The 20,341-nt window shown below is 52.7% G+C and overlaps 10 protein-coding genes across 10 annotated transcripts; 6 read left to right on the top strand and 4 right to left on the bottom strand.

Moving 5' to 3' along the window:
- Positions 1–2,789: 2,789 nt before the first annotated feature.
- Positions 2,790–3,772, top strand: ASPZODRAFT_1213081 (hypothetical protein). The gene is made up of 2 exons (XM_022721285.1): positions 2,790–2,872; positions 2,929–3,772. The coding sequence occupies exon 2, from the start codon at positions 3,103–3,105 to the stop codon at positions 3,577–3,579; it is 477 nt and encodes a 158-aa protein (XP_022577593.1). The 5' UTR covers positions 2,790–2,872; positions 2,929–3,102; the 3' UTR covers positions 3,580–3,772.
- A 252-nt stretch (positions 3,773–4,024) lies between these two features.
- On the bottom strand, positions 4,025–5,599 carry ASPZODRAFT_169660 (hypothetical protein). Its single transcript, XM_022726903.1, has 5 exons — positions 5,348–5,599; positions 5,014–5,268; positions 4,712–4,933; positions 4,589–4,670; positions 4,025–4,520 (listed from the first exon to the last, which is right to left on the bottom strand). The coding sequence occupies exons 1-4, from the start codon at positions 5,521–5,523 to the stop codon at positions 4,589–4,591; spliced, it is 735 nt and encodes a 244-aa protein (XP_022577594.1). The 5' UTR covers positions 5,524–5,599; the 3' UTR covers positions 4,025–4,520.
- Positions 4,149–4,508, top strand: ASPZODRAFT_19781 (hypothetical protein; the record flags this gene model as incomplete). The annotated part of the gene is made up of 1 exon (XM_022727479.1): positions 4,149–4,508. One exon carries the CDS (start codon positions 4,149–4,151, stop codon positions 4,506–4,508), a length of 360 nt encoding a protein of 119 aa, XP_022577595.1.
- A 356-nt stretch (positions 5,600–5,955) lies between the features above and the next one.
- Positions 5,956–8,024, top strand: ASPZODRAFT_136631 (hypothetical protein). Its single transcript, XM_022724101.1, has one exon. The coding sequence runs from the start codon at positions 6,015–6,017 to the stop codon at positions 7,908–7,910; it is 1,896 nt and encodes a 631-aa protein (XP_022577596.1). The 5' UTR covers positions 5,956–6,014; the 3' UTR covers positions 7,911–8,024.
- Positions 8,025–8,058: 34 nt separating this feature from the next.
- Positions 8,059–10,091, bottom strand: ASPZODRAFT_28672 (hypothetical protein). The gene is made up of 3 exons (XM_022728146.1): positions 9,406–10,091; positions 8,715–9,340; positions 8,059–8,638 (listed from the first exon to the last, which is right to left on the bottom strand). Exons 1-3 carry the CDS (start codon positions 9,982–9,984, stop codon positions 8,086–8,088), a joined length of 1,758 nt encoding a protein of 585 aa, XP_022577597.1. The 5' UTR covers positions 9,985–10,091; the 3' UTR covers positions 8,059–8,085.
- A 363-nt stretch (positions 10,092–10,454) lies between these two features.
- Positions 10,455–12,836, bottom strand: ASPZODRAFT_1213731 (hypothetical protein). The gene is made up of 3 exons (XM_022721287.1): positions 12,513–12,836; positions 10,548–12,435; positions 10,455–10,496 (listed from the first exon to the last, which is right to left on the bottom strand). The coding sequence occupies exons 1-2, from the start codon at positions 12,720–12,722 to the stop codon at positions 10,603–10,605; spliced, it is 2,043 nt and encodes a 680-aa protein (XP_022577598.1). The 5' UTR covers positions 12,723–12,836; the 3' UTR covers positions 10,455–10,496; positions 10,548–10,602.
- An 805-nt stretch (positions 12,837–13,641) lies between these two features.
- On the top strand, positions 13,642–13,889 carry ASPZODRAFT_19786 (hypothetical protein; the record flags this gene model as incomplete). Its single annotated transcript, XM_022727480.1, has 2 exons — positions 13,642–13,771; positions 13,825–13,889. The coding sequence occupies 2 exons, from the start codon at positions 13,642–13,644 to the stop codon at positions 13,887–13,889; spliced, it is 195 nt and encodes a 64-aa protein (XP_022577599.1).
- Positions 13,890–14,429: 540 nt separating this feature from the next.
- ASPZODRAFT_19787 (hypothetical protein) lies at positions 14,430–17,788 on the top strand (the record flags this gene model as incomplete). Its single annotated transcript, XM_022727481.1, has 8 exons — positions 14,430–14,477; positions 14,545–14,722; positions 14,799–14,886; positions 14,938–15,008; positions 15,065–15,116; positions 15,172–15,648; positions 15,702–16,797; positions 16,853–17,788. 8 exons carry the CDS (start codon positions 14,430–14,432, stop codon positions 17,786–17,788), a joined length of 2,946 nt encoding a protein of 981 aa, XP_022577600.1.
- A 122-nt stretch (positions 17,789–17,910) lies between these two features.
- ASPZODRAFT_136635 (hypothetical protein) lies at positions 17,911–19,043 on the bottom strand. Its single transcript, XM_022724102.1, has 2 exons — positions 19,003–19,043; positions 17,911–18,799 (listed from the first exon to the last, which is right to left on the bottom strand). The coding sequence occupies exons 1-2, from the start codon at positions 19,021–19,023 to the stop codon at positions 18,368–18,370; spliced, it is 453 nt and encodes a 150-aa protein (XP_022577601.1). The 5' UTR covers positions 19,024–19,043; the 3' UTR covers positions 17,911–18,367.
- Positions 19,044–19,326: 283 nt separating this feature from the next.
- On the top strand, positions 19,327–20,157 carry ASPZODRAFT_136636 (hypothetical protein). Its single transcript, XM_022724103.1, has one exon. The coding sequence runs from the start codon at positions 19,590–19,592 to the stop codon at positions 20,046–20,048; it is 459 nt and encodes a 152-aa protein (XP_022577602.1). The 5' UTR covers positions 19,327–19,589; the 3' UTR covers positions 20,049–20,157.
- Positions 20,158–20,341: the final 184 nt, after the last annotated feature.

Below are 20,341 nucleotides of genomic sequence, written 5' to 3' on the forward strand. Positions count from 1 at the left end.
CCATCGGGAGTGTTTGTTATTAGACCATTGCTTTTTTTTTTTCTTCTTGCCTCTTTATTCACTCCTCCCTGCCGATCGTGGTGTCTGTGTGTGGGTGGATTAAACCAGATTACGCCTCAACCTACCTTACCTTAAACGACCTTCGTTGAAGATCTATCTGTTGCTCCGCCCGTCGGTTGAAACCTGCGAGAATCTCATCTTCCTCCTCCTTTCTCCCCATCGCCCTCCCCCCCATCCAATCGACTGGGTGTTCCGGATCTCCCATTTCTTTCCCTTATCAGCCGGCCGTCGCAATGGCTCCTCCACCGCGCCTGCGCATTCTATCAGGTTCGTGCATCCCTTAGTGTGCCTCTAGACGTGAATCATCATCGCCTGGAGCTGTCTGTCTTTTCTCATGCTCCCCCCCTCTCTCTCACTCATCCCCTCCCCCCCCCCCCCCTGAGATCCACTTCGTTGCGTCTCTCTCATCATCCTTCGACATCGTTATTCTCTCCCCCCCATATCCCTTCCATCTCTCCTTCCCTCCGTCTCTTTGAAAACCTACGATGACCCGGAAACTGACAACCGCTTGTATAGTTGGCAGCAATGCCATCTCCGCATTCCTGTCCTGGAGGCTTCAGGCGACAACCTCATGCGATGTGACCCTGGTGTGGAAGTCGGGTTACGAATCGGTCGCCCAATATGGTGTCTCATTCAAGTGAGCAGAGGAAAAGAAGCTGTGGTTTGATGAAACGAATAAATTAAGGCTGATACACGGTTTAGATCCAAGGTCTTTGGCAATGAACGCTTCAAACCCCGTCATGGTACGGTTTCTTCTTTTTTCTTTTCTTTTCTTTTTCTTTCGGCAATGTGCTGACTCTGCTTCTAGTGGTTCGCGCGCCCGAGGAGGCTTCATCGAGAGAGAACGCCTACGACTATGTGATCTTATGCGTCAAGGCATTGCCGGACATCTACGACCTGGCCGCCGTCATCGAATCAGTCGTCACCCCCCAACACACCTGCATCCTGATCAACACCACCCACGCCATCGGCATCGAATCACACTTTGAACAACGCTATCCGACAAACGTCGTCCTCTCCCTCGTCTCGGGTATTGAAATCTCCCAGATCGGACCGGCCGAGTTTGAACACCTCAACTCCACCGAGATTCGTGTCGGTGCCACCTGCAAGAACTCGAATATTCCCAGCTCGATACAGAATGATATGGCTGCCGCTCTGGCCATGACTTTGAGCTCTGGTCAGGTTGATTGTAAGGTTTCGCCCAACATCCGTCAGGAGCAGTTTGATCGAATGATCGGGTAGGTTTTCTTATTTTTTATTTTTTTTCTCTCTCTCTTTTTCTTCTCTTGCTATTCCGCTCAACCTGCTAATGATTCTCAGTCCGATCGCTTTCCACACTGCCAGCGTTCTCTTTGAAACACCAAATCATACACAATTACTGGAGAAGGTCGGAGTCCGGCAAATGGTGTCGGATGTCATTGATGAGCTCATTGCCCTTGCAACCGCACAGGGTTGCTCGTTCCCCAATGACTACCGAGATAAGGTGATTGAGAAGATGATGACCCCCGCGGAATCGAATAGCTTGATGTTTCAAGACTTTCAGGCGAGACGACCCATGGAGGTTGAGACGTTCCTCGGCTCGCCCATCAAATTAGCCATCGAATCCAGCGTCCGGGTGCCTCGGATCGAGACCATGTACGCCATGCTCCATCACATCAATATCGTGAACCAAACCCGACCGCGTCACGGCGACTCACCGCCACCGCCCGTGGTGCTGGCCCAGCCGCCCCCGAGGATGTCCTCGGCCCCGCCGAGACCCCCTATGAACGGGAACATGCGCGCAAGCCGAACAAGTTCCAACATGGGCATGATGCCGCCTCCTGGTCGCCGCGGGCCGTCGATGAGTGGGGGGATGCCCCGGCCTCCGAGCGCCCAGCCAATGCTGGGCCCCAATAGCCAGGGTGGGCGCATGCCCCGAGAGCCCTCGTTGGAAGGGCTGGAGGAATTTAGCCACCTCGTCCTGTACGACGATGCCGGCGAGGGAGGGGTCCCGTCGCAACCCGGCGGCCATCAGCAAAACGGTCATCACAACGGCTACCCGGACATGGTGCCTCATGGTGCGGGCGCTGCTGGTCCCACAGATTTGGCGCTGCGCGAACGGGAGATGGCACTTCGGCGGCGCGAAATGCAGCTCCGGGATCAGGAGATGAACATGCGGCGCAACGGGGGCCCTCGCCGCGGCCCCCCGGCTCGACCAGCGTTTGACGAAGAGGATGAGGATGATTACGTCGACCCAATGGACATGCTGGCCATCCCGCACGTCGACCCGGATAGTGTGGACATGATGAGCATCACGTCCCGTCGGACGCGCAAGGTTCCCAGTGCCAGCCAGATGCGCAAGAACCCGGAGATCTCGATCAACAATCGTCCCGCCTCGTCGTTTAGCCGATACTTTGGAGGGCGGAAACGGGCCAGCGATCGCATCATGCAGGAGATCCCCGGCCTGCACGACTCCCTCATGGACAACCCCATGATGAGCTATTCATCCAACCGCTACGGCGCTGTGGATCGGAACCAGATGGCGGCGGAGTCCCGGGCCAACTCGATGACGGCGAGTCGGATGGGCGACTTCCCCCCGCACCCGTATCCGCAGAGCCGGCGCAACAGTCAGTCGCCCGCCGCCCCCTTCGCCGGTCGGCCCCCCATGGGCCGACCTGCCACCGCTCAGGATCCCAGCCTCGGTCCGCCCCCTAATGGCCTTCCGCGCGGGGGCCATCCCTCCCCGCCAGGCAACATGCGAGCCCCCGTTCCGAGACATCCTCCCGGCCATGGGAACATGGTTGCGCCACAGCAAGTGGAGCAACATTATGGGGTGAGCAACTCGTATCCCACCAAGGACTCCCCAAAGAACAGAAGTCTGACCGGAAGTGCGAGCGCCAGCGCGAAGAGTGGTGATAGTGCAGCCAGTGCCCAGCTCGACTCGGAAAACTCGGCTCATAGTAGCCAGATCAGCCTGGGTGCGCACCAGGCCACCATGCCGGTTCGTTGAATCCAACGCGATCCTTTCCTCCCTTTTGTTTCCTTTTTGGAGAGTTGAGATCAATGCATGACTTTGGCCATTGTCATTTGGATCTACCCCCTACATCCTGTCAACCGGCCTGTGATGAGCTCTCCTTCTCCCTCTCACACATACACATACAATCTCTCTCTCTCTCCCTCTCTAATCCACCCACTGAACGGCCAAGTCGGCGAGAGCCACTTGTGATAATTCTCTGCTGCCTTCTCTTTTACATATATGCGAGGGACATACGGGGATATTTTCCTCCCTTTTTTCCACTATTTTTTTTCCTGCTCATTCTGAATCCGGAGTCAATGGGATATCGCGTCTCTGCATTTCTTTTCCTTTTTTTTTTTTCTCGTCCCCCTTCACGGTCGCACTTGTTTCGTTTACATGAGGTTACTCGAGGATTTCCTAGCCTTGTTTCCTCGTGCTCATATCATACAATCCCATCCATCACCCTCTGGCATTCAGTTTGCCCATCATCAGCGATGCACTATAAACCCCATTTTCCTGCATGACAACAAACTGTATACTACCTGACTGGTTGGCCCCAACTTTTATGAGCCTTTGCAAATGCTGTGTTTCTGCCTCTCCTATTCCTGCGTACCTATCTGACGCCCTCATTTGTCTGCCTTTTTTTCCCCCCTTACTTTACCGTATGTACAAGCTGGACGAGGCTACGGTCGTCCAGCGCCTGTGTGATAAGTGTGTTTTCTTTTTTTTTTTTTCTTCCCTTTTCCTTTCTCTTTTTTGATTCTCTTTGTGGTCTGTCTGGTCTGGCGCATGAAAAAAGAGCGGGGGGATTTGATTTATTCGGGCTGCTTGTCTTGATTTTTGTCTGGGTTGCACTCGCTGGGAAATAATGAGGACGCCGGACGGCAATTACCCATTTCATAGAATTGCATGACCATCCATGAGAACGTACGTAGATTGCCGTATTGTAACTGCTACATAGCTAAGTGTAACGCCAACGTTGGAACACTCCGCGGATGTCACGTGTTGCCCATGTTTATTAGACTTATCAGTTATCTCTTGGGTTCTTTGAGTCTTTTACTTCTGTCCAACAAACACAAACAACACACCAAGGATGCCGCCCAGCCATCAGCACCGACCGTCACATTCCAGCGCATTTGCGCGCCCCTCGATGCTGGCAAGCGGGCCAGCGGCGCAATCTTCTTCTCTAGCAGCCTCCTCGGGATCGAGCATGTCGGCGGCCAAGGCCCGACAGTACACGCACCTGCACGCACAACTGGCGCAGCTGAACGCGCACCTGGCTGATACGGAGAACCTGTTGCGGATGACGGCGGTGCAGGCGGGGGACATGCGGTTTTTGGGCGGGTATGTTGGGGGTTTGTTCATGGGGGCGGCCAAGGTGTTGGGGGAGGAGGGGGTGAAGGAGGAGGGTGCTAAGGAGAAGGAGGGGGGTGTTAAGGAGGAGAGTGAATGATAGGCAAAAAGGGTATGTTTTTTTTCCCCCCCTCTCTATTTACTATGCTATTGATCTATGATCTAACTGTCTTGTGTAAGTTATTCGACTACAAATGCGCCGCCGAGGAGAATAGCCGGTTCGTCAATGCTATGGTGCTCATAACTGAACAGATTAGCAAGGCTACTTGCAAGTTGCAAGTTGCAAGACTGCAGGTGACTTACCTCAACGTCCCCACACCTCCGGCTTCCAATATCAACGCGGTGCCCGTGAGCGGTTTACCCATCCAGCGCATGGCAAAGGCACGCAGGATGTGCCCGTGGGCGACGACGAGGACGTCGCCGGAGGAAGAGTCGTCGCCCTGTTCTTGGAAACAGGGCCGGTGGTATTTCTCGCGGATCTCGGCGATCAGGGCATCGAGACGGTCGATGACTTGTTGGGGGGATCTAAACATTATTAGCATCCAACAATACCCAGCTCTTCTTTTTCTTTTTCTTTTTTTTTTTTTGAATGCTTGTCTGCTTACTCCCCCCCCGGACATCCGTCCTCCCAGATATCCCAACCCCCTTCGCCATTCTGTCGTCTCTGTTCCCTGATTTGCTTGCTGGTCAACCCCTCGTAGTCACCGTAATCCCACTCACGGATTGCCTCGGTGATCTGCACGCGCGCCTCGGTGCGGATAGGCGTCTGTACAGCCTGGTCTACCCATGGCAATCGTTCACGACATCCAATCTCGAGGAGTTCCAGCGTTCGTTGGGCTCGAGTGCGAGGCGACACAAACCTATTAATTAGCAAAAGAAGAAGAAGAAGAAGAAGAAGAAGAAGAAGAAGAAATCGGTTTATTTTCTTGGGAGAGATACACATGAACCAGCTTCTTCGGACAGATCAATCGGTCGTCGCCGACAAGTGCCTTGCCCGTGGCCTTGACGCGTTTCTCCCCGTTCGCCGTGAGGGGGAGATCGGTCGTGCTTGTGTGTCGGCCGTTGAGCGACCATTCGGTTTCGCCATGGCGGACGATGAAGCAGCGGGGGGTCATTTTTCTTTCCTAGGATTAAAGAGAGTGTACACTTAGTAGCTCTAAGGTAGAGAGAGTGTGTGTACACTGACTGTACTGACTTAAAGTTATGTTCTGTTTGAGTTTACCCCTCGATCTTACCCCTCCTACGTCACAGTCACTCATCCTTCTGTAGATAATACTGGTTTTATGACTGGTTATATGAATGATAGACATGTTTATGTTATGATGGTAAATAACTTATCATTACCAGGTAATTAAGTAGTTCTCAGTGGTAATTACCTTCAATATCAAGTCTACAACCAGCACCATTACCAGTAGATAAATAGATAAGTGGATAAGTGGTAACGTCAAGCATAAGTTAGACGAGTATAATAGAATAAATCTTTCCTAGCTATTGTCTACTAGGTAGTTATGTGGCACTGTAAAGGTAGTAGATGCATCACGTGATATCAACCATCAGATTCAAGATTGAGACTGAAGATTCTCTCTGTGCACTGCACAGCATCAGAATGCCCCGCGGCAAAAACGTCAGAGATCTGGCCCGTCTGTCGGGCAGGCCGCTTGCCGAGACGCTCGAGAGATCCAGCGTGACGATCAAGTCGGAAGAATGGCTGACTGCCTCAGACCTGCATGAGCCCGGTCTGCAGTTCACGCCCGAGGCCATCCACGGCATGGAGATGTACCTGCTGGCGAACCCGAACATGAACTCGAGCCATCTGTTCCGAGCAGATATCCTGCTCGACAGCTGGGGGGTGTTGAAGACGCCGCGTGAAAAGGAACAGCAGTTTGCAGGCAATGCCATCTCGAACCGTGCAGGCGACGAGACCGAGACCGAGACCGACCCGGTCGAGCCCCTGCCAGTCAAGGAGATCCCGGGGTTCAAGCACCAGAGAACGATTGTCCGAAGGCTCATCCCGCGGAATATAAATCTGGATAAGCCGCTAGACCAGACGTGCCATTTCTACGAGTCTGGCGGGACGCCCAGGAAACAGATGTTGGTCATGTACAGGCCGCATGTCGAACAGAAGGAGGATCTGCCCTGGTATCATCCTGTGATCAGGGCTTGGGCGTCTCTGTACGATTACACATATCCGTCTGAAGAAGATGGCCCTGGCTGCGGCACCATGTCGGTGCACTTTCTCCCGTACGCTTCCGAACCGATATCGACCCGTCTGGAGCGTATACTGTCGGCCCTCCTCAACGCGCAGATCCGACTCGCGCGACTGACGCCGCCGTCGCCGTCGTCGTCGCACCCCCCCGACGAGACGGGCAACTCCAATCCCATCAAGGATAATATCATCCCGAAGCATCTCGTCCAAAACACGTACGCCCGACTCAAGTGCACGTACGCGACCGAGCTGTTGGAGAAATGGGTGGAGGAGACCGAGCCGGAGAAACATGTCTTTGAGGACCTGCTGATCACCGCGTTTCTCATCGAGCTCTGGCGGAACATGTACGGTGTTGCTCCGTCGTCAGAAGAAGAAGGAGAAGAAGAAGGCCAAATGCGGCTAGAGAACAGCTTCCCCGGCTTTGTGGATATCGCCTGCGGCAACGGCGTTCTAGTCTACGTCCTCTCGCAAGAAGGATATTCGGGCCGCGGCTTCGACGCCCGCCGCCGCAAGACATGGGACATCTTCCCCGACCAGATCCAGGCTCGTCTCCAGGAAGCAGTGTACATCCCGCCGCCGTTCGTCGAAGCCGTCCGCAAGGCCGGAAACGACGAGCTGCTGCGCGACCTGGAACAGCACGTGGAGATCCATCCGGGCGTCTTTCCACGCAACACCTTCATCATCTCCAACCATGCCGACGAACTGACCGTCTGGACCCCGCTCATGGCAGCCCTCTCCTGTCCGGACTCGCCCTCCCCGTTCCTATCGATTCCCTGCTGTTCGCATTCTCTTTCGGGAGCACGCTACCGCTACCCACCTCCCAAATTGACGAAAAAGCAGCACCATTTAGAAGAGAACGAACCGATAGACGACGGTTCACATGGCGATTTGAAAGCCCTCCGAGCTCGCAAACAGCTCGAAAGGACAGACGCCGGAATGCACAGCTCCATGTACGGCACCCTAACGGCTAAGACGATGGCGGTCGCGCTCGAAGCAGGCCAAGACGTCGAGAAGACCATCCTTCGTATTCCGTCGACGCGGAACTTGGGTGTCGTCGGGGGTAGGAAAAGGGTTATCCAGCAGTATAATCATAGGCAGGCCGGGGTCTCTTCGAATCAAGAGATTCATCAACCCGCTGCTGGCCGTCGAGTCGATCTTCTTCGCCCGATCGAGGAGATTGTCCGTCGTGAATGTGCGCGGGAAGGTGGCGTCCTCGCCGCGGCGCTCATCTGGATTGAACGTGTGAAGAAGTTGCATGTTGGCCAGGGCAAGGGGAACCAACCTGGATCGTCGTAGACATCTGACTCACTGGTCTGCATTTTCATGTGATGCAATGTACATATCACAAACTTTATACGTCTCTCATGTCTATATTATATTCGCTAATTCAGGAGATGGGATATACCACGTCTTACTGTACAACGGTTGTCTATTTCGCTTTGAGAAAAAAAAAAAAAAAAAACAGGAGACACTACGCGCCAACGGCCTCTTCAGGTGCAGCCTTGTCCTTCACAAACTCCTTTGGTGTTGCGGCTGACTTTGGCGCCGCCGGGTCAAATGCAGCCTGGCGAGCCCCGACAGCGCCTGTGGTGGTGGTGGTAGTGGTGGTGGTCGTAGGTTTCTCACGCAGCCGTTTCAGTCGGTCCATGCGGCCTTCACCCGGTAACCCGCTCCAGACCTGGTCGATCGAGTCTGCACGCCAGTTCGACCGGCGGAGGCTATTCCGGTCCGCAAAATTGCTCATTGGCGCGCCGGCGCCGCCGACGCCGGCTTCCCCCCACATACGCACGCGTTGGAGCTTCCGCAGCTTCGCCAGGCCGTACACGCAGACAACGGCAGTGACGGCGAAGCAAACAGCAGAGACGACGCCGAACCCCAGGTTCGACTCCTCGATGAAGTTCGTCAGATTCATCCCGTACAGCGCCGAGACTAGGGTCCCCGTCGCGAGCCCAAGGGTACCAATGCTGACTTTCAGATCGAGGAGCATGAGCGAGTTGCGGTTGGCATCCAGGATGGCTTTCACGCTTGTGATGGTTAGCAATGTCACCCGGTTAAGAATGGGGCCGTCAAGACAGTAATTAAAGGACTGGCAAAACTCACACTTCTTCGGTATTGCGAATGCCAGTGACCAGATTGCCGCTCATCTGGACAATCTCATCGCATACTTTGTGATAGGATTCCAGCAGCATTTCGACTTCCTGGTGATCGTCCTCTTCACGTTCGATACCATTGGTTCTCTCGCTCAGATACATCGAAGCCAGGTCGTCGTCCGCTTCCAGGAGATCCTCGATGGCATCGCGCACGAGCCGGGCCTTTTGCTCAAAGGTGCCCAGCTTCTTGGAGTAGACCAGGAGATGGCGCAGCAAATCGCGGTCGATATCTTCTTCCAGCGCACGAAGAACGCGCACCACCGGTTCTCTGATTCCATTAAATTCCTCTTCAAGACCCGTTGTCACGCTGATCAGGACGGCTTCAAGCGCTCGGAGCTCGTAGGGCAGCGCACCGGCCCCTTGCTGTTTCTGCCGTAGTTTCCCCTCCAGATCATAGATGAATAGAGATTGCATGTACGAGTCGGTGGATCCGTACGCATCGAAGACCAGCACGCGGTCCGCCTTGATAAGGACGCGGAGGTGCAGCAGGTTGATCAGAATCGCGCTGGGACGCACGAGAATATGCGGTAAAGTAAAAGAATCAATCTTGCGGAGATCCCGAGGGAGTAGTCCATACTGTTCAAAGAAAAAAAAAATTAACTGCCTGCAAAAGAACCAGAAAGTTGGGCAAGTCGTCAAACCTTTGCGATGAGTTCGCTCTTCCTAAACTCCCCATTAACCAACGTCACATTCCCATTGTTATCGAATTCCGTGCATCGTAGCCGCGGCTCATTCAATGCCTTGGCTGCTAAGCTACCTCGTCCAGCGCTGAAAAGACTCCCATCCAGTCCGTCGTCAATAAGTGTCGGGCCCGCTGATTTACGCTGATTGACGTCTTTCGCCGCGCTCTTGTTGGATCGCAGGTCGAAGATCCGCCGAAGAAGGGGACGCTGCCGAGTCGATGCATTTCGACACTGCTGTATAGAACGTATTGTTCGGGGGTTTGTCGCCGCCAAACACTGTACATTCAGGCGACTGGGCAGAACGGTAGAGGTTGTAGCCCCCGGGGTTGTCGTCGTATCCAGACGTGACCAACTAGACGGATCACGTACTACCAACGAACATGAGGACAACTGGCGTGTCGATTGCGGAATCGGTCTATGCAAACCCGTACACGTCGACGAGGAGGGTGAGGTACACAGCGAGTCGGACTGGTAGCGTAGGAACCGAAGTAGCGATGCCGAGGGCGCCGACCTTTTCAGAGGTGAGGAAGACAGCATGGCTGCCTATAGAGCGGGGAGAACCGATCGATTGATCAATATCATCTGCTCCGAAAACGACGAGGTGGGAAGATGGCTAATGCTTATGGCCGTTGTGCTTCCCATCGTCTCTTTTTTTTCTGACAGAGCGCTCAACGTCGTGACGATACGGGGATAACGACGCCGGAAGAATAATGTTCCGCGTCACTTATCTGGATGCTTGAGATAGCCACGGAGTATATAGTAACGAGATGAGCCTTTCGAGAATGAAGAGGTAATGGACTATGTATACATTATAATCTCTACATGGTAGGCGCTTCAAAATCAAGGTGTCTCGGGTTACGACTATTGCTAGGCTAGAGTATGTCCAAGTAATGTGAATGCTCAAACCCATCGCTCCAGCAACATGCAATGGTTCGAAGCAGACTTTTTCCCGCAAAGAGCTCGTTCAAAGAGGCAAGAGACGCATGACGAACACCGGATATCTGGGCAAGAAGCATAAAGTATCAACTGAGCTCGGAAGACCCCCACCCCCCAAACAATAGAGAAGAAGAGAAAAGGAAAAAAAGGAAACCAGAGCGAAGGGGAAAAAAAAGAGTGGAAAGCAGACGAAAGAGAACGAGTCGAACTGCGAAGTAGTTAATCCCAGTCGTCGTTGTCGTCCGCTTCGTCATCTAGATGGCAATGAGACTCTGTAACATTATGTGAGGAAGAGGTTGGAAATGACTTACCACTGCCGCTGACCTTCTGCTTTCGTCTATCCAACGCTTCTTTCAAAGCCGCAAGGCCACCCCCAGGCGCACCTGCACCATTAGTAGAAGCAGATGAACCGTTCGCATTACCGGAAACAGCCGCTGCGCTGCGATCTTTCTTATCAGAGTCTTGAACTTTGCGCAGGCCACTGCCGCCCTTTCCTCCTGAAGCTCGGATCGCAGCCATAAGGTCATTCCTTCCACCACTGGGCGCAGGCAGGGATGGAGCAGGCGCGCCTGGAGGCGGTGGTGGCGGCGGCGGTCCACCAGGCCCAGCTCCAGTGACAGGAGGGGGAGGAGGAGGCGGCGGCGGCGGGGGGCCGGAGCCTGAAGGTACTGGAGGAGCAAAACCTGGAGGCGGAGGCGGCGGAGGGGGTGGAGGGGGTACAGCACCCGCTGAAGGGGGAAGCGGGGGAGCAGAACCGAAAGTCGGAGGTGGGGGAGGCGGAGGAGGTGGTGGGGGAACAGATCCTGAAGTAGGACGCGGAGGCGGAGGTGGAACACTCGGGGCCGAGGGAGGTGGAGGAATTGGACGAGAGATAGCGGGGGGAGGAGGGATATGATGCGGCGCCTGGTTTCTAAGGGGAGGCGGCGGAGGCACAGCGGACGGCGCTGCGCCATTGGGGATCTTGGGAGGAAGCTGGGGAGGTGCCGCCGGGCTTAGCGTCCGAGGAGGAGGTGGCGGTGGGCCTCCGGGAGTAGGTCGACTTGGAGGAGCTGGAGGGGCGGAAACCTTCCGCTCACCTGTGAAGGGAGGCGGCACGCCGAACTTGTGACCATTGCTTTCTTCAAGGGGAGTTTTGGCAGGCCGTGGAGGCGGAGGCGGGCCAGCTCCGGAGACGGCTCGTGGACGAGCAGGTGGTGCAGGGCCGGCTGTATGCGCATATTTCCCGGCGTCGGCAATAGGAGGCGGCGCTCGGAATATTTCTCGTGGCGGGGAGGGCTCCCGCGGCGGAGGGGGGGCTAGATCCTCTACACTGTCCGGCCGAAGTTTGCGTGACGGGGGAGGAGGCGGTGGTGCGCCTCGTCGTCCACCACCGCTGCTGCCAGTATTCTGAGGGCTGATGGCACTCGCCTTGAGGGGGGGAAGCGCTGACGGGGGAGGTGGAGGCGGCGCTTTTCCTCTTCTCTGATCCTCAGCCGGCGTCGAGGGAACCTCCGCAGCACTTTCGACTTGTTTCTGCTCAATATATGCCTTGATGAAATCGGAGTTTTCGGCGATCTGGTCTTCTGTAATACCCATCTGACGGAGCTCATCGAGGAGTCCTCTCCATGACGGGTCGTTTGTGTCGAAAGGCAACTCTTTGCGAGGTGGGCTGCTGGGTGGAGGGGGAGGCGCCAGTGGTCTTGAGACTGCCGGGGCTTCCAACGGGGCCGGGGCCAGAACTGGAGCTGGAGCTGGAGGCGCACTGTGCGTGGAAGCTGTACGATGCCCATGCAACAAACTACCGAATAGCGAGCGCCCGATACCCTTGCCATTAGCAACAGGAGCAGGACCCTGTCCTCTGGTCGATGCAAAGGGGGTTTGCTTGGTCTCCTTGCTGGAGTGCTTCTCTCGCTCGTTGAATTTCTTGATAAACGTCTTCGCCTCCTTCTCATCAGTGAACGACAGACCGGCCGGGCAATCTTCGGTCTCGAACGTGTGGAAAAAGGTACGGTCCTGGTTGTAGGCAAAATTTTCGTAAATTTCTTGGTCCCAGATGACCCCTCTGCTAGCAGGCTGTAGCCATGGCAAAAAAAAAAACAAAGAGTCAGTGGTATGATCTATGGGAGTGCGGAGACATGGCCACCACCTACCGACACGTCGACCAGTTTCAACCACCACGTCCGCCCAACGAGATCATTGGCAAGCACAATAGCACCCTGGAGTCCCGTATACGTCCATCTCTGCGGATCCGGATAGGCGACATATAGTCGCGCAACTGCTACGGCGAGGATCTTGTTCGAAGGCTTGGACACGTTCCGCTTGACGGTTTCTTTATCGGCATCGGTGAGAATGGACGGCATGGTGAATCGCCCAGTCTGATATTAGATGAGATCACGGACGCAAGCTCGGAGACACTATTTAACGCTGCGAGGCTGCCTGGACGCGCATTGCAGACCGAAAGCGCAGTCACTCGTCACTCTCCAGGCAGAAAGAACAGTCAATGATTAGCGCGACGAGACCGGAAGAGAGGCTACTGACGAATAAAACAGTAGCAGAGCAGTTGCAAATAACAAGCAGTAGCAAAAGAAAGAATTTCAGACTGGCTGGCCTTCTGTAAGAGACGTTGCCCTGAAAGTGCCGGTGTTGCAGTCAGCAGTAGGAGGTAGTTAATCGGTTCAGTCGGAGGAGGGAGGCACGGGCGGTGGGGTTCCTGTCGTGACGGTGGTTAGGTGGAGTTGCCGAGTTCCTCCTCCTCCTGTTGTGTCCTCGAGTGTCATCTTCTTCGCAAATTCTTGGTTTTTCTATCGCTACTTGCATAGTTCAGATCTGGGGGGGTTGAACCTGGACTCTACTACCATTATGGATAACAAATAGGGCCGCGGGGGATTGGTACCGCTTGCTGGCTGCCTGGAGAGGTCTGCTGAGGCGAGCCTGTAGGACCACGGCGGCCCAAAATGCCCCCAGAAACTAAAGAAGCGTTGCTCCTATTGAATCTCGCCAGGAGACTAAGTGCCTTGTCGTTGCTTCTCGAAGAAAATCCTTATTTTCCGTGGTCTCGTGCGCTGTCGTGGAGTCCTCGTTTGTGAGGAGGCCAGATCGACGTCATCCGAACCGTGCCACCAAATGAACGTCGATCTATATAAATAACAGAACCTGATGCCTACAACTTCTCCAAGGCCTCCTTTCTATACCCCCCTTATCAATACTAGTATCCAAAGGTACTTCCCTGTGTGTAGGATTTATTCTTCTCTTCTTCTGTTCTTCATTTATCGAGCCAGAATGCCTGTGATCGCTCCCGACGCTTCCCCCTTCAAGAAGAACGACAGCGGCTCTTCCACCCAGCAAAAGAGCGAGACGAAGAAGGCCCACGCAATGGACCACATATCCAAGGGACCTGCCATTCCCGAAGGTGGGCTATCATCTTGATGGCAGCGAGCGGTGTTCAGGAGCTGATCCGAGTAGAAATGCCGCCCAAAGCATCTAAGGAAGAGATCGACGCACGCATGAAAGAACTCAATAAGAAATAGGTCTCTGTTGTATACGATCGCTTGTATTCAATTAATTGCCGTTGTCGTGTAATATATCCTTGCTTTTTTTATTTAGTACCAAAGCACATATATCTATGCGAGTGCTCCATGTCTGTAGTTGGATGGAAAATGTCTTTATAGCATCCCTAATCAGTTCCGATTGTAACTCATAGGTATAAGTGACTTTCTTCAAGCAAAGACAATTTCTTCCATTCGCTCAGCTGTAAGTCTTTTAGACATGTAGGTGTAGTTCCTCGACGAGTTTTATCTATATGTCAGCTAAAACGGAGGAATTCTCTAATAAGCGTTGAATTCCAAGACCCAAACTTATTGATAGCATATCGCCTTCTTTCCCGATATACTCGATTTAGAGCTACCTACAAATGAGTTGCCAAGATCAATTATATTAGGTCCCTAGGTAGTCAATAACCACCAGGTAAGAACGCTTATAAGTTATGACATCATATACACCACGTGACCTCGCGACGACATTCACGGCCGCTCCAGGCGTCAGACTCAACAGCGCGTCAACGGCTCCCCATGCCACCTGAACGCGCGAATCCACCGGTGAAGCTGTCCCTGCCACTGGTGAGTGACACCTGAAAGCCTTCTTTAGTGTCATAAATAATCCAGTCCTGCTGATAACGGTCCACAGCAATACCAGCAGGACATCTTCACCGAATTGCGTGTGGAAGATGAGCTGGTCATCCTGGCGCGCGGCCTGGGGCTGCTGCGCCTGGTCACGAACTTGCTTCATTTCTACGATGCGGCGGGGAACAATTTAGTCTTGATTGTTGGGGCTGATGATCGGGAGAATGAGTGGATTGGAGAAGGTAATCTGGCCGGAGCAGAAACCATGAAACGGTATATATAAGTTATTGAACCGTTGATTGCTGACTTTCCCAATAGCATTGGCAGAACATTATGCCATTAGCAAGACTCCCCTTGCACGGGGTTTAAAAGTGATCAACACTGAGAGGGCATCGGTTCCAATGCGGTATGGCCATTGTTGATATCGAATAATTCGACATGGTACTGATCATGGTAGAGAAAAGATATATGCTGAAGGAGGTATTCTGAGTGTGACATCCAGAATCCTTGTTGTGGACCTATTATCAAGTATGTGTTTTGCTTTGCCCTCGCGTGGGTCGAATGTCAACTAATCGACTGCCCAGAGCTTCTTGACCCTGAGAAAATCACTGGGATGTTGGTATTACATGCAGAAAAGTAAGTTTCAATATAGGATCAGGTCCTTAACTACAGATTATTGATCGGGTATTAGGGTTGTGGCAACCTCACTGGAGGCGTTCATCGTCCGAATATATAGACAAGCCAACAAGGTTGGCTTTCTGAAGGCCTTCTCGGATTCCCCAGAGCCTTTCACTACGGGCTTCGCACCTTTGGCAAACATGATGCGGAATCTGTTTCTGCGGAAAACATCATTGTGGCCTCGCTTCCATGTTACGGTTGCCGAATCTCTCGAAGGACATAGAAAAGCAGAAGTGATTGAATTAGAGGTTCCGATGAATGACAAGATGCGGGAGATCCAGAACGCCGTTCTGGAATGCGTGGAAACAAGCATCAGTGAGTTGAAAAAGTCGAACACGGGTCTTGATATGGAAGAGTGGACGCTAGACAGTGCTTTGCACCGAAATTTCGATGTCTCAATCAGACGTCAGCTCGATCCCATCTGGCACCGGGTCAGCTTTAGGACCAGGCAGATTGTTAGCGATCTCACAGACCTCAGGGCTATTCTGCAGTAAACATATTAAATTTCTTATCCCTCGTGGTCTATACTGATTTTGATCGCAGTGCTTTACTTACTTACGACGCGGTATCCTTCGTGAAATATCTCGATACGATTGTTGCTGCACACTCGCCGCCTCCAGGGTCAACAAAGCACAATTACTCGCCCTGGCTTTTCCTTGATGCGGCCCATGCCCTCTTCCAAACGGCAAAATCTAGAGTTTACCAGGGGAGGTTAACAAACGACATGGCTCCATCATTGTCAACTTCTTTCTCCGCCACTCTGCAGCCAGTCCTCGAGGAACAACCGAAATGGATCGTCTTAGCCGATGTCTTGGAAGAGATTGAACGTGACACATATTTTAATCCAACTCCTGCTGAAGAGTCGAATAGTGTGATTTTGATCATGTGTTCTGACCAACGCACCTGCCGCCAGCTTAGGGAATATCTCGCAACCATGCACACGCAGATAGATTCAAATTTTGATGAACAGATGGAGAACACAGATGGTATCTCAGAACCAAAGGCTTCTGCTGGGATTTTCTTACGTAGAAAGCTACGGGAGTACCTGAACTGGAAGGGTACAGTTGCGAACATCAACAAGAATCTGTCAACGACTCCCAACACGCCGGCTGGCAAGTCCAGAGACTCATCTGCACCTCTGAACCCACATCAAGGAAGACCTCCACCAAACAAGCGGCGCCGTGTCCGTGGTGGCGGTACAACTGCTCTGGTACCAGCACGCGCACCAAACACCAGCGTCCAGACCGAGGTGGAACTCCCCGGTCAAGTATCGGGGCTGCTCGACGAAATCCAGCCTACCGCAGCCGAGGAGACGCAAAAAGACGAGATTGTCATTGATGATTTGGAGAACATGGAAGATTACTACGAACTGTATGACATGAATGACTTGATCATGATACATCCTTTTGACGGCGATATGGATGAGCATATCCTGGAGGAAGTTCGGCCTCGATACATCATCATGTACGAACCGGATGCTGCATTTATTCGACGAGTGGAGGTCTATCGCAGTTCTCATGTCGGGCGAAATGTGAGGGTCTATTTCATGTACTACGGGGGCTCTGTAGAAGAACAGAGATATCTGAGCGCTGTTCGACGTGAGAAGGACGCTTTCACGAAGCTCATCAAGGAGAAAGGGGTAGGTCATTATGAACTTGATAGCAAAAAAACAACCTCCACTAATACGTTCACAGAACATGGCTGTTACAATCACACACGACAAGAGTGCTGAAGATCCGCAAGAGCAATTCCTCCGCACGGTCAACACACGTATTGCCGGTGGTGGTCGGTTGGCTGCCACCTCCGCGCCGCCGCGGGTAGTGGTGGATGTTCGCGAGTTCCGAAGTGCTCTCCCCTCTCTGCTTCACGGCAATAATATAATCGTTGTTCCCTGTCAGTTGACAGTGGGTGACTACGTCCTCACGCCGGATATCTGCGTTGAGCGCAAGTCTGTCCGCGATCTTATCTCGTCTCTGAGGAATGGCCGATTATACAACCAGACCGAGACCATGCTACAACATTACAAAACGCCCCTCCTCCTGATCGAGTTTGATCAGAGCAAGTCCTTCACATTTGACGCCTTTGCTTCCGCCGTGAACCCGGGCGCTAGCTTCTTCACGGACTACGGCTTCTCGTCTGCTGGTGTCGGGACGTCCCTCCCTACAAGCAGCTCGTTGGCCAACCCGCTGAATCCCAAGTCTCCGCAACATATGCTCGTCCTCCTGATGACCGCTTTTCCCCGGCTCAAAATCATCTGGTCCTCGTCCCCCTACCAGACAGCTGAAATCTTTGCCGAGCTGAAGAAAAACAACCCAGAGCCAGACCCTATACGAGCCGTCCAGCTCGGCCTGGATATAGATATCGGTACCTCCTCGTCAGCATCGGCAGGCCGAGGCGCAGACGTCATGGCTGCCACGGGCATCGAACATCGTATTTTCAACAAGCTGCCACAAGATATGCTATCTGCCGTGCCCGGTGTCACACCGCAGGCGCTCGAACGACTGATTCTGGAGACGGGGAATGTTCACGAAATCGCAAATATGAGTGTCGAGCAGCTTGATCCATTAGTTGGCAAGGAGGTTGCAAGAAAGATCGTCGGGTTTTTCCGCAAGAGTGTCTTCGAAGACTAATAGAGTCAGAATATGTATGTACCATCTACGAGAGAATACGATATCAAATCCATGATCTCCGTAATTCTTTTTTCATGATTCTAATACAGAATACTTTTTCAAGGCGTTAAAAAAAAAGTGTTCGGGAAACCTAGAAGGAAGAGCAGAAAAACAAAATCGCTAACACAAAACGCGCAGCATGCGGCGGTCTCATCTTGCGCGTCGCAACCCATTTCTCTAGAGGACCCCTCACGGCCTGCATCTATGACAAGAAAGAAAAAAAGGAAGAAGCACAGGGCTGTACTGTATCCTGATTCCCATCGCATGCATTCACGGGGTCCACCTTGTCTAATGATTCATACCCTGATTGGAAAGCGGGGGAGCGATGAGCCCTGTGGTGGCGGGCCGAAGGCCTGATGTTCTTGAATCACCCATTCGGAGAAGGAAGCGGCGTGGGAGGGACACTTCCCAAGTGGCGAACTTGCGTAGTCTTTCCCAACGGGTAATGTGGATTTGGCCACGACGCGGCACCGAGAGGAAGGGCTGGTGTAAAGATCCAGGGGGCTTTCGCAGGGTTGAATCGCAAGGATTTTGAGGGGTTTAGAGCTCGTCGACATCGATCTCCTTGTCGTCTTCGCTCTCGTCACGGTCTTCGTCGAACTCGACGTTGTCCTCGAAACCTTCGTGACCGTAGGTGTCGGTTTCGTTGATCTTGGCGTGCTCAGGAAGCTCGCCATAGGCCTTCAGACTTCTGGCCTCATCGGCGGTGTACTTGAGGATGACATCGCCCTTCTCGTCCTGGTAGTCGCGAAGCGAGAGGAGGATGATGTCGCCCTGGTTGATCCAGACCTTCTTGCGCAGCTTGCCACGAATGTGTGCCAGCCGCTTCTCGCCATCAAAGCACATGGCCTCCAGGCGGCCGTTACCCAGCATCTTCACAACCTGCGCATATTCCTGACCTTCATCCTTGAAGGTGAGTTCACGCTTCTCGTTGTCGTTCTCGTTCTTTCCACGACGCCTGTTCTTACCACCCTGTAGTCGGACTGTTAGTGATTTTGTTCATATAACCGGGAAAACGCTTTCAAGTATGCAGCAAATGCATTCTCAATCTCGAGAACCCTTGCAACACCCTTTTTCTCTCAAAAAACCGTTGAGTTGAACCAAAGCGAGGCAATTTTCAATTTTGCAATAACTCTCATGGTGGGGTGCCAAACAAAGAGGGGTCAGAATCTTACTTTTCCCTTATTCTTGGGCATTTTGGAAAACCACTAGCCGGTCAAGCGTGTCTTGTAGGCAGTAGTAAAAATCCTCTATGGGAAAATATCCTCGGACCACACGAGGACTAAGGTTGAGAGGTTGGTTGTCAGGGTGGACGGGGTGATGCGTTGTGAGTAATTTTAAGGCCTTATATGTCTGGTGGGGTCAAGGTGGCGTAGTGCCTCAGGCTCGCCACATGCATGTCCCGCCAATGATACGTTTGTGTCTGCCTTCACCGCCTGAGATGGGAGTAGGTACCTGAGGCAAGATTCTCAATGTTCCTGGTTGACCAGTTACTACCTAGGTAGTTATATTTCTTCAATTCTTGTCGAGCTGTGTTAATAATCGAATTTTTTGCTTCTCATTCCATTCACTCATTATTTTTTTTAATATCTTTTAACCATAGAAGTCTTTCCATCTAATATACCCGCAAGGTTCCAGATCGGAGGCTGATCTGAGTGGATTTAATGACCCTACTGGCAAGACTCGTTGCTTCAGATATTCACAGTACATAATATATCAGAGTCCCTTTACAAGACCAGGGATCTTTCCACCACAATCCAACATGAAAAGGGTCATGACAACGAGAATATTCACCTTACTCTACTCACCCGAGCCGATAATACCAGCGGTGGCTCAGCGCTATCTTACCTCACGATACAATCCTCTCCGTCCGAAGCTACAACATTTGTACGATAACCGAGACCCGAATACCCTGTGGTGGAGACTGGCTACAAGACCGATACTGGACAGGAAACGAGTGGTGCGGTCGTGGTGCTCGAGGAGAATACGCATCGCCTTTATTCGAGCCTTGAAGAACCAAGGCTACGACCGAGATGGCAGAAAAATTGCTGACTTTCCACAAAAAGGAGATCCACGGGGCAAGCCCGGCATTGTAGGCTCAGCCACCCTACTGGTATTTCCAGAAATCCAGAAGGAGAGCATGGCCCACGTTCAGCAAGATGTTAGTCGCGCGGTGGCTGCCATGATCAAGGCAGCGAAAAAGTATGACCAGCTGAGATAGAAATGTAGAGAGTGCAAGATGATGCTGGCCATCAGCATATATATGTATTTTTTTTTCATGTATAAATAGTAGTCTAGTTAATGCTAAATATACCATTGTTATACTGTCATATTCCCTTTCCGTTTTAGCCCTTGGCGCTCCGCTAACTGCCGACCTGGCAGAAAGAGAACGACAGAACATCAACATCAACATCATTACCTCTCAGCATTCTACGCGTTGTATATACGGCATCGAACGCCGGGACTCCTGGGGTGCCAATACATGTCCCTCATTTGACTACCTTCGTTGTCTGC

The sequence above is a fragment of the Penicilliopsis zonata genome (genome assembly GCF_001890105.1).
Source record: "Penicilliopsis zonata CBS 506.65 unplaced genomic scaffold ASPZOscaffold_21, whole genome shotgun sequence".
NCBI lineage: Eukaryota > Fungi > Ascomycota > Eurotiomycetes > Eurotiales > Aspergillaceae > Penicilliopsis > Penicilliopsis zonata.

Excerpts from the sequence above, each read along its gene's own strand:
- ASPZODRAFT_136636 (XM_022724103.1), top strand. The coding sequence starts at position 19,590 with ATGAAAAGGGTCATGACAACGAGAATATTCACCTTACTCTACTCACCC.
- ASPZODRAFT_136635 (XM_022724102.1), bottom strand. The coding sequence starts at position 19,023 with ATGCCCAAGAATAAGGGAAAA. Across the intron at positions 18,800-19,002 it reads TGCCCAAGAATAAGGGAAAA|GGTGGTAAGAACAGGCGTCG; the intron begins GTAAGATTCTGA and ends GTCCGACTACAG.
- ASPZODRAFT_28672 (XM_022728146.1), bottom strand. The coding sequence starts at position 9,984 with ATGCTGTCTTCCTCACCTCTGAAAAGGTCGGCGCCCTCGGCATCGCTA. Across the intron at positions 9,341-9,405 it reads AGAGCGAACTCATCGCAAAG|TATGGACTACTCCCTCGGGA; the intron begins GTTTGACGACTT and ends TTCTTTGAACAG. Across the intron at positions 8,639-8,714 it reads ATTCGCAATACCGAAGAAGT|CGTGAAAGCCATCCTGGATG; the intron begins GTGAGTTTTGCC and ends AACCATCACAAG.
- ASPZODRAFT_136631 (XM_022724101.1), top strand. The coding sequence starts at position 6,015 with ATGCCCCGCGGCAAAAACGTCAGAGATCTGGCCCGTCTGTCGGGCAGG.
- ASPZODRAFT_1213731 (XM_022721287.1), bottom strand. The coding sequence starts at position 12,722 with ATGCCGTCCATTCTCACCGATGCCGATAAAGAAACCGTCAAGCGGAAC. Across the intron at positions 12,436-12,512 it reads TGAAACTGGTCGACGTGTCG|CCTGCTAGCAGAGGGGTCAT; the intron begins GTAGGTGGTGGC and ends CCATGGCTACAG.
- ASPZODRAFT_169660 (XM_022726903.1), bottom strand. The coding sequence starts at position 5,523 with ATGACCCCCCGCTGCTTCATCGTCCGCCATGGCGAAACCGAATGGTCG. Across the intron at positions 5,269-5,347 it reads CCGAAGAAGCTGGTTCATGT|GTTTGTGTCGCCTCGCACTC; the intron begins GTATCTCTCCCA and ends GCTAATTAATAG. Across the intron at positions 4,671-4,711 it reads GGAGGTGTGGGGACGTTGAG|CCTTGCTAATCTGTTCAGTT; the intron begins GTAAGTCACCTG and ends ACTTGCAAGTAG.
- ASPZODRAFT_1213081 (XM_022721285.1), top strand. The coding sequence starts at position 3,103 with ATGCATGACTTTGGCCATTGTCATTTGGATCTACCCCCTACATCCTGT.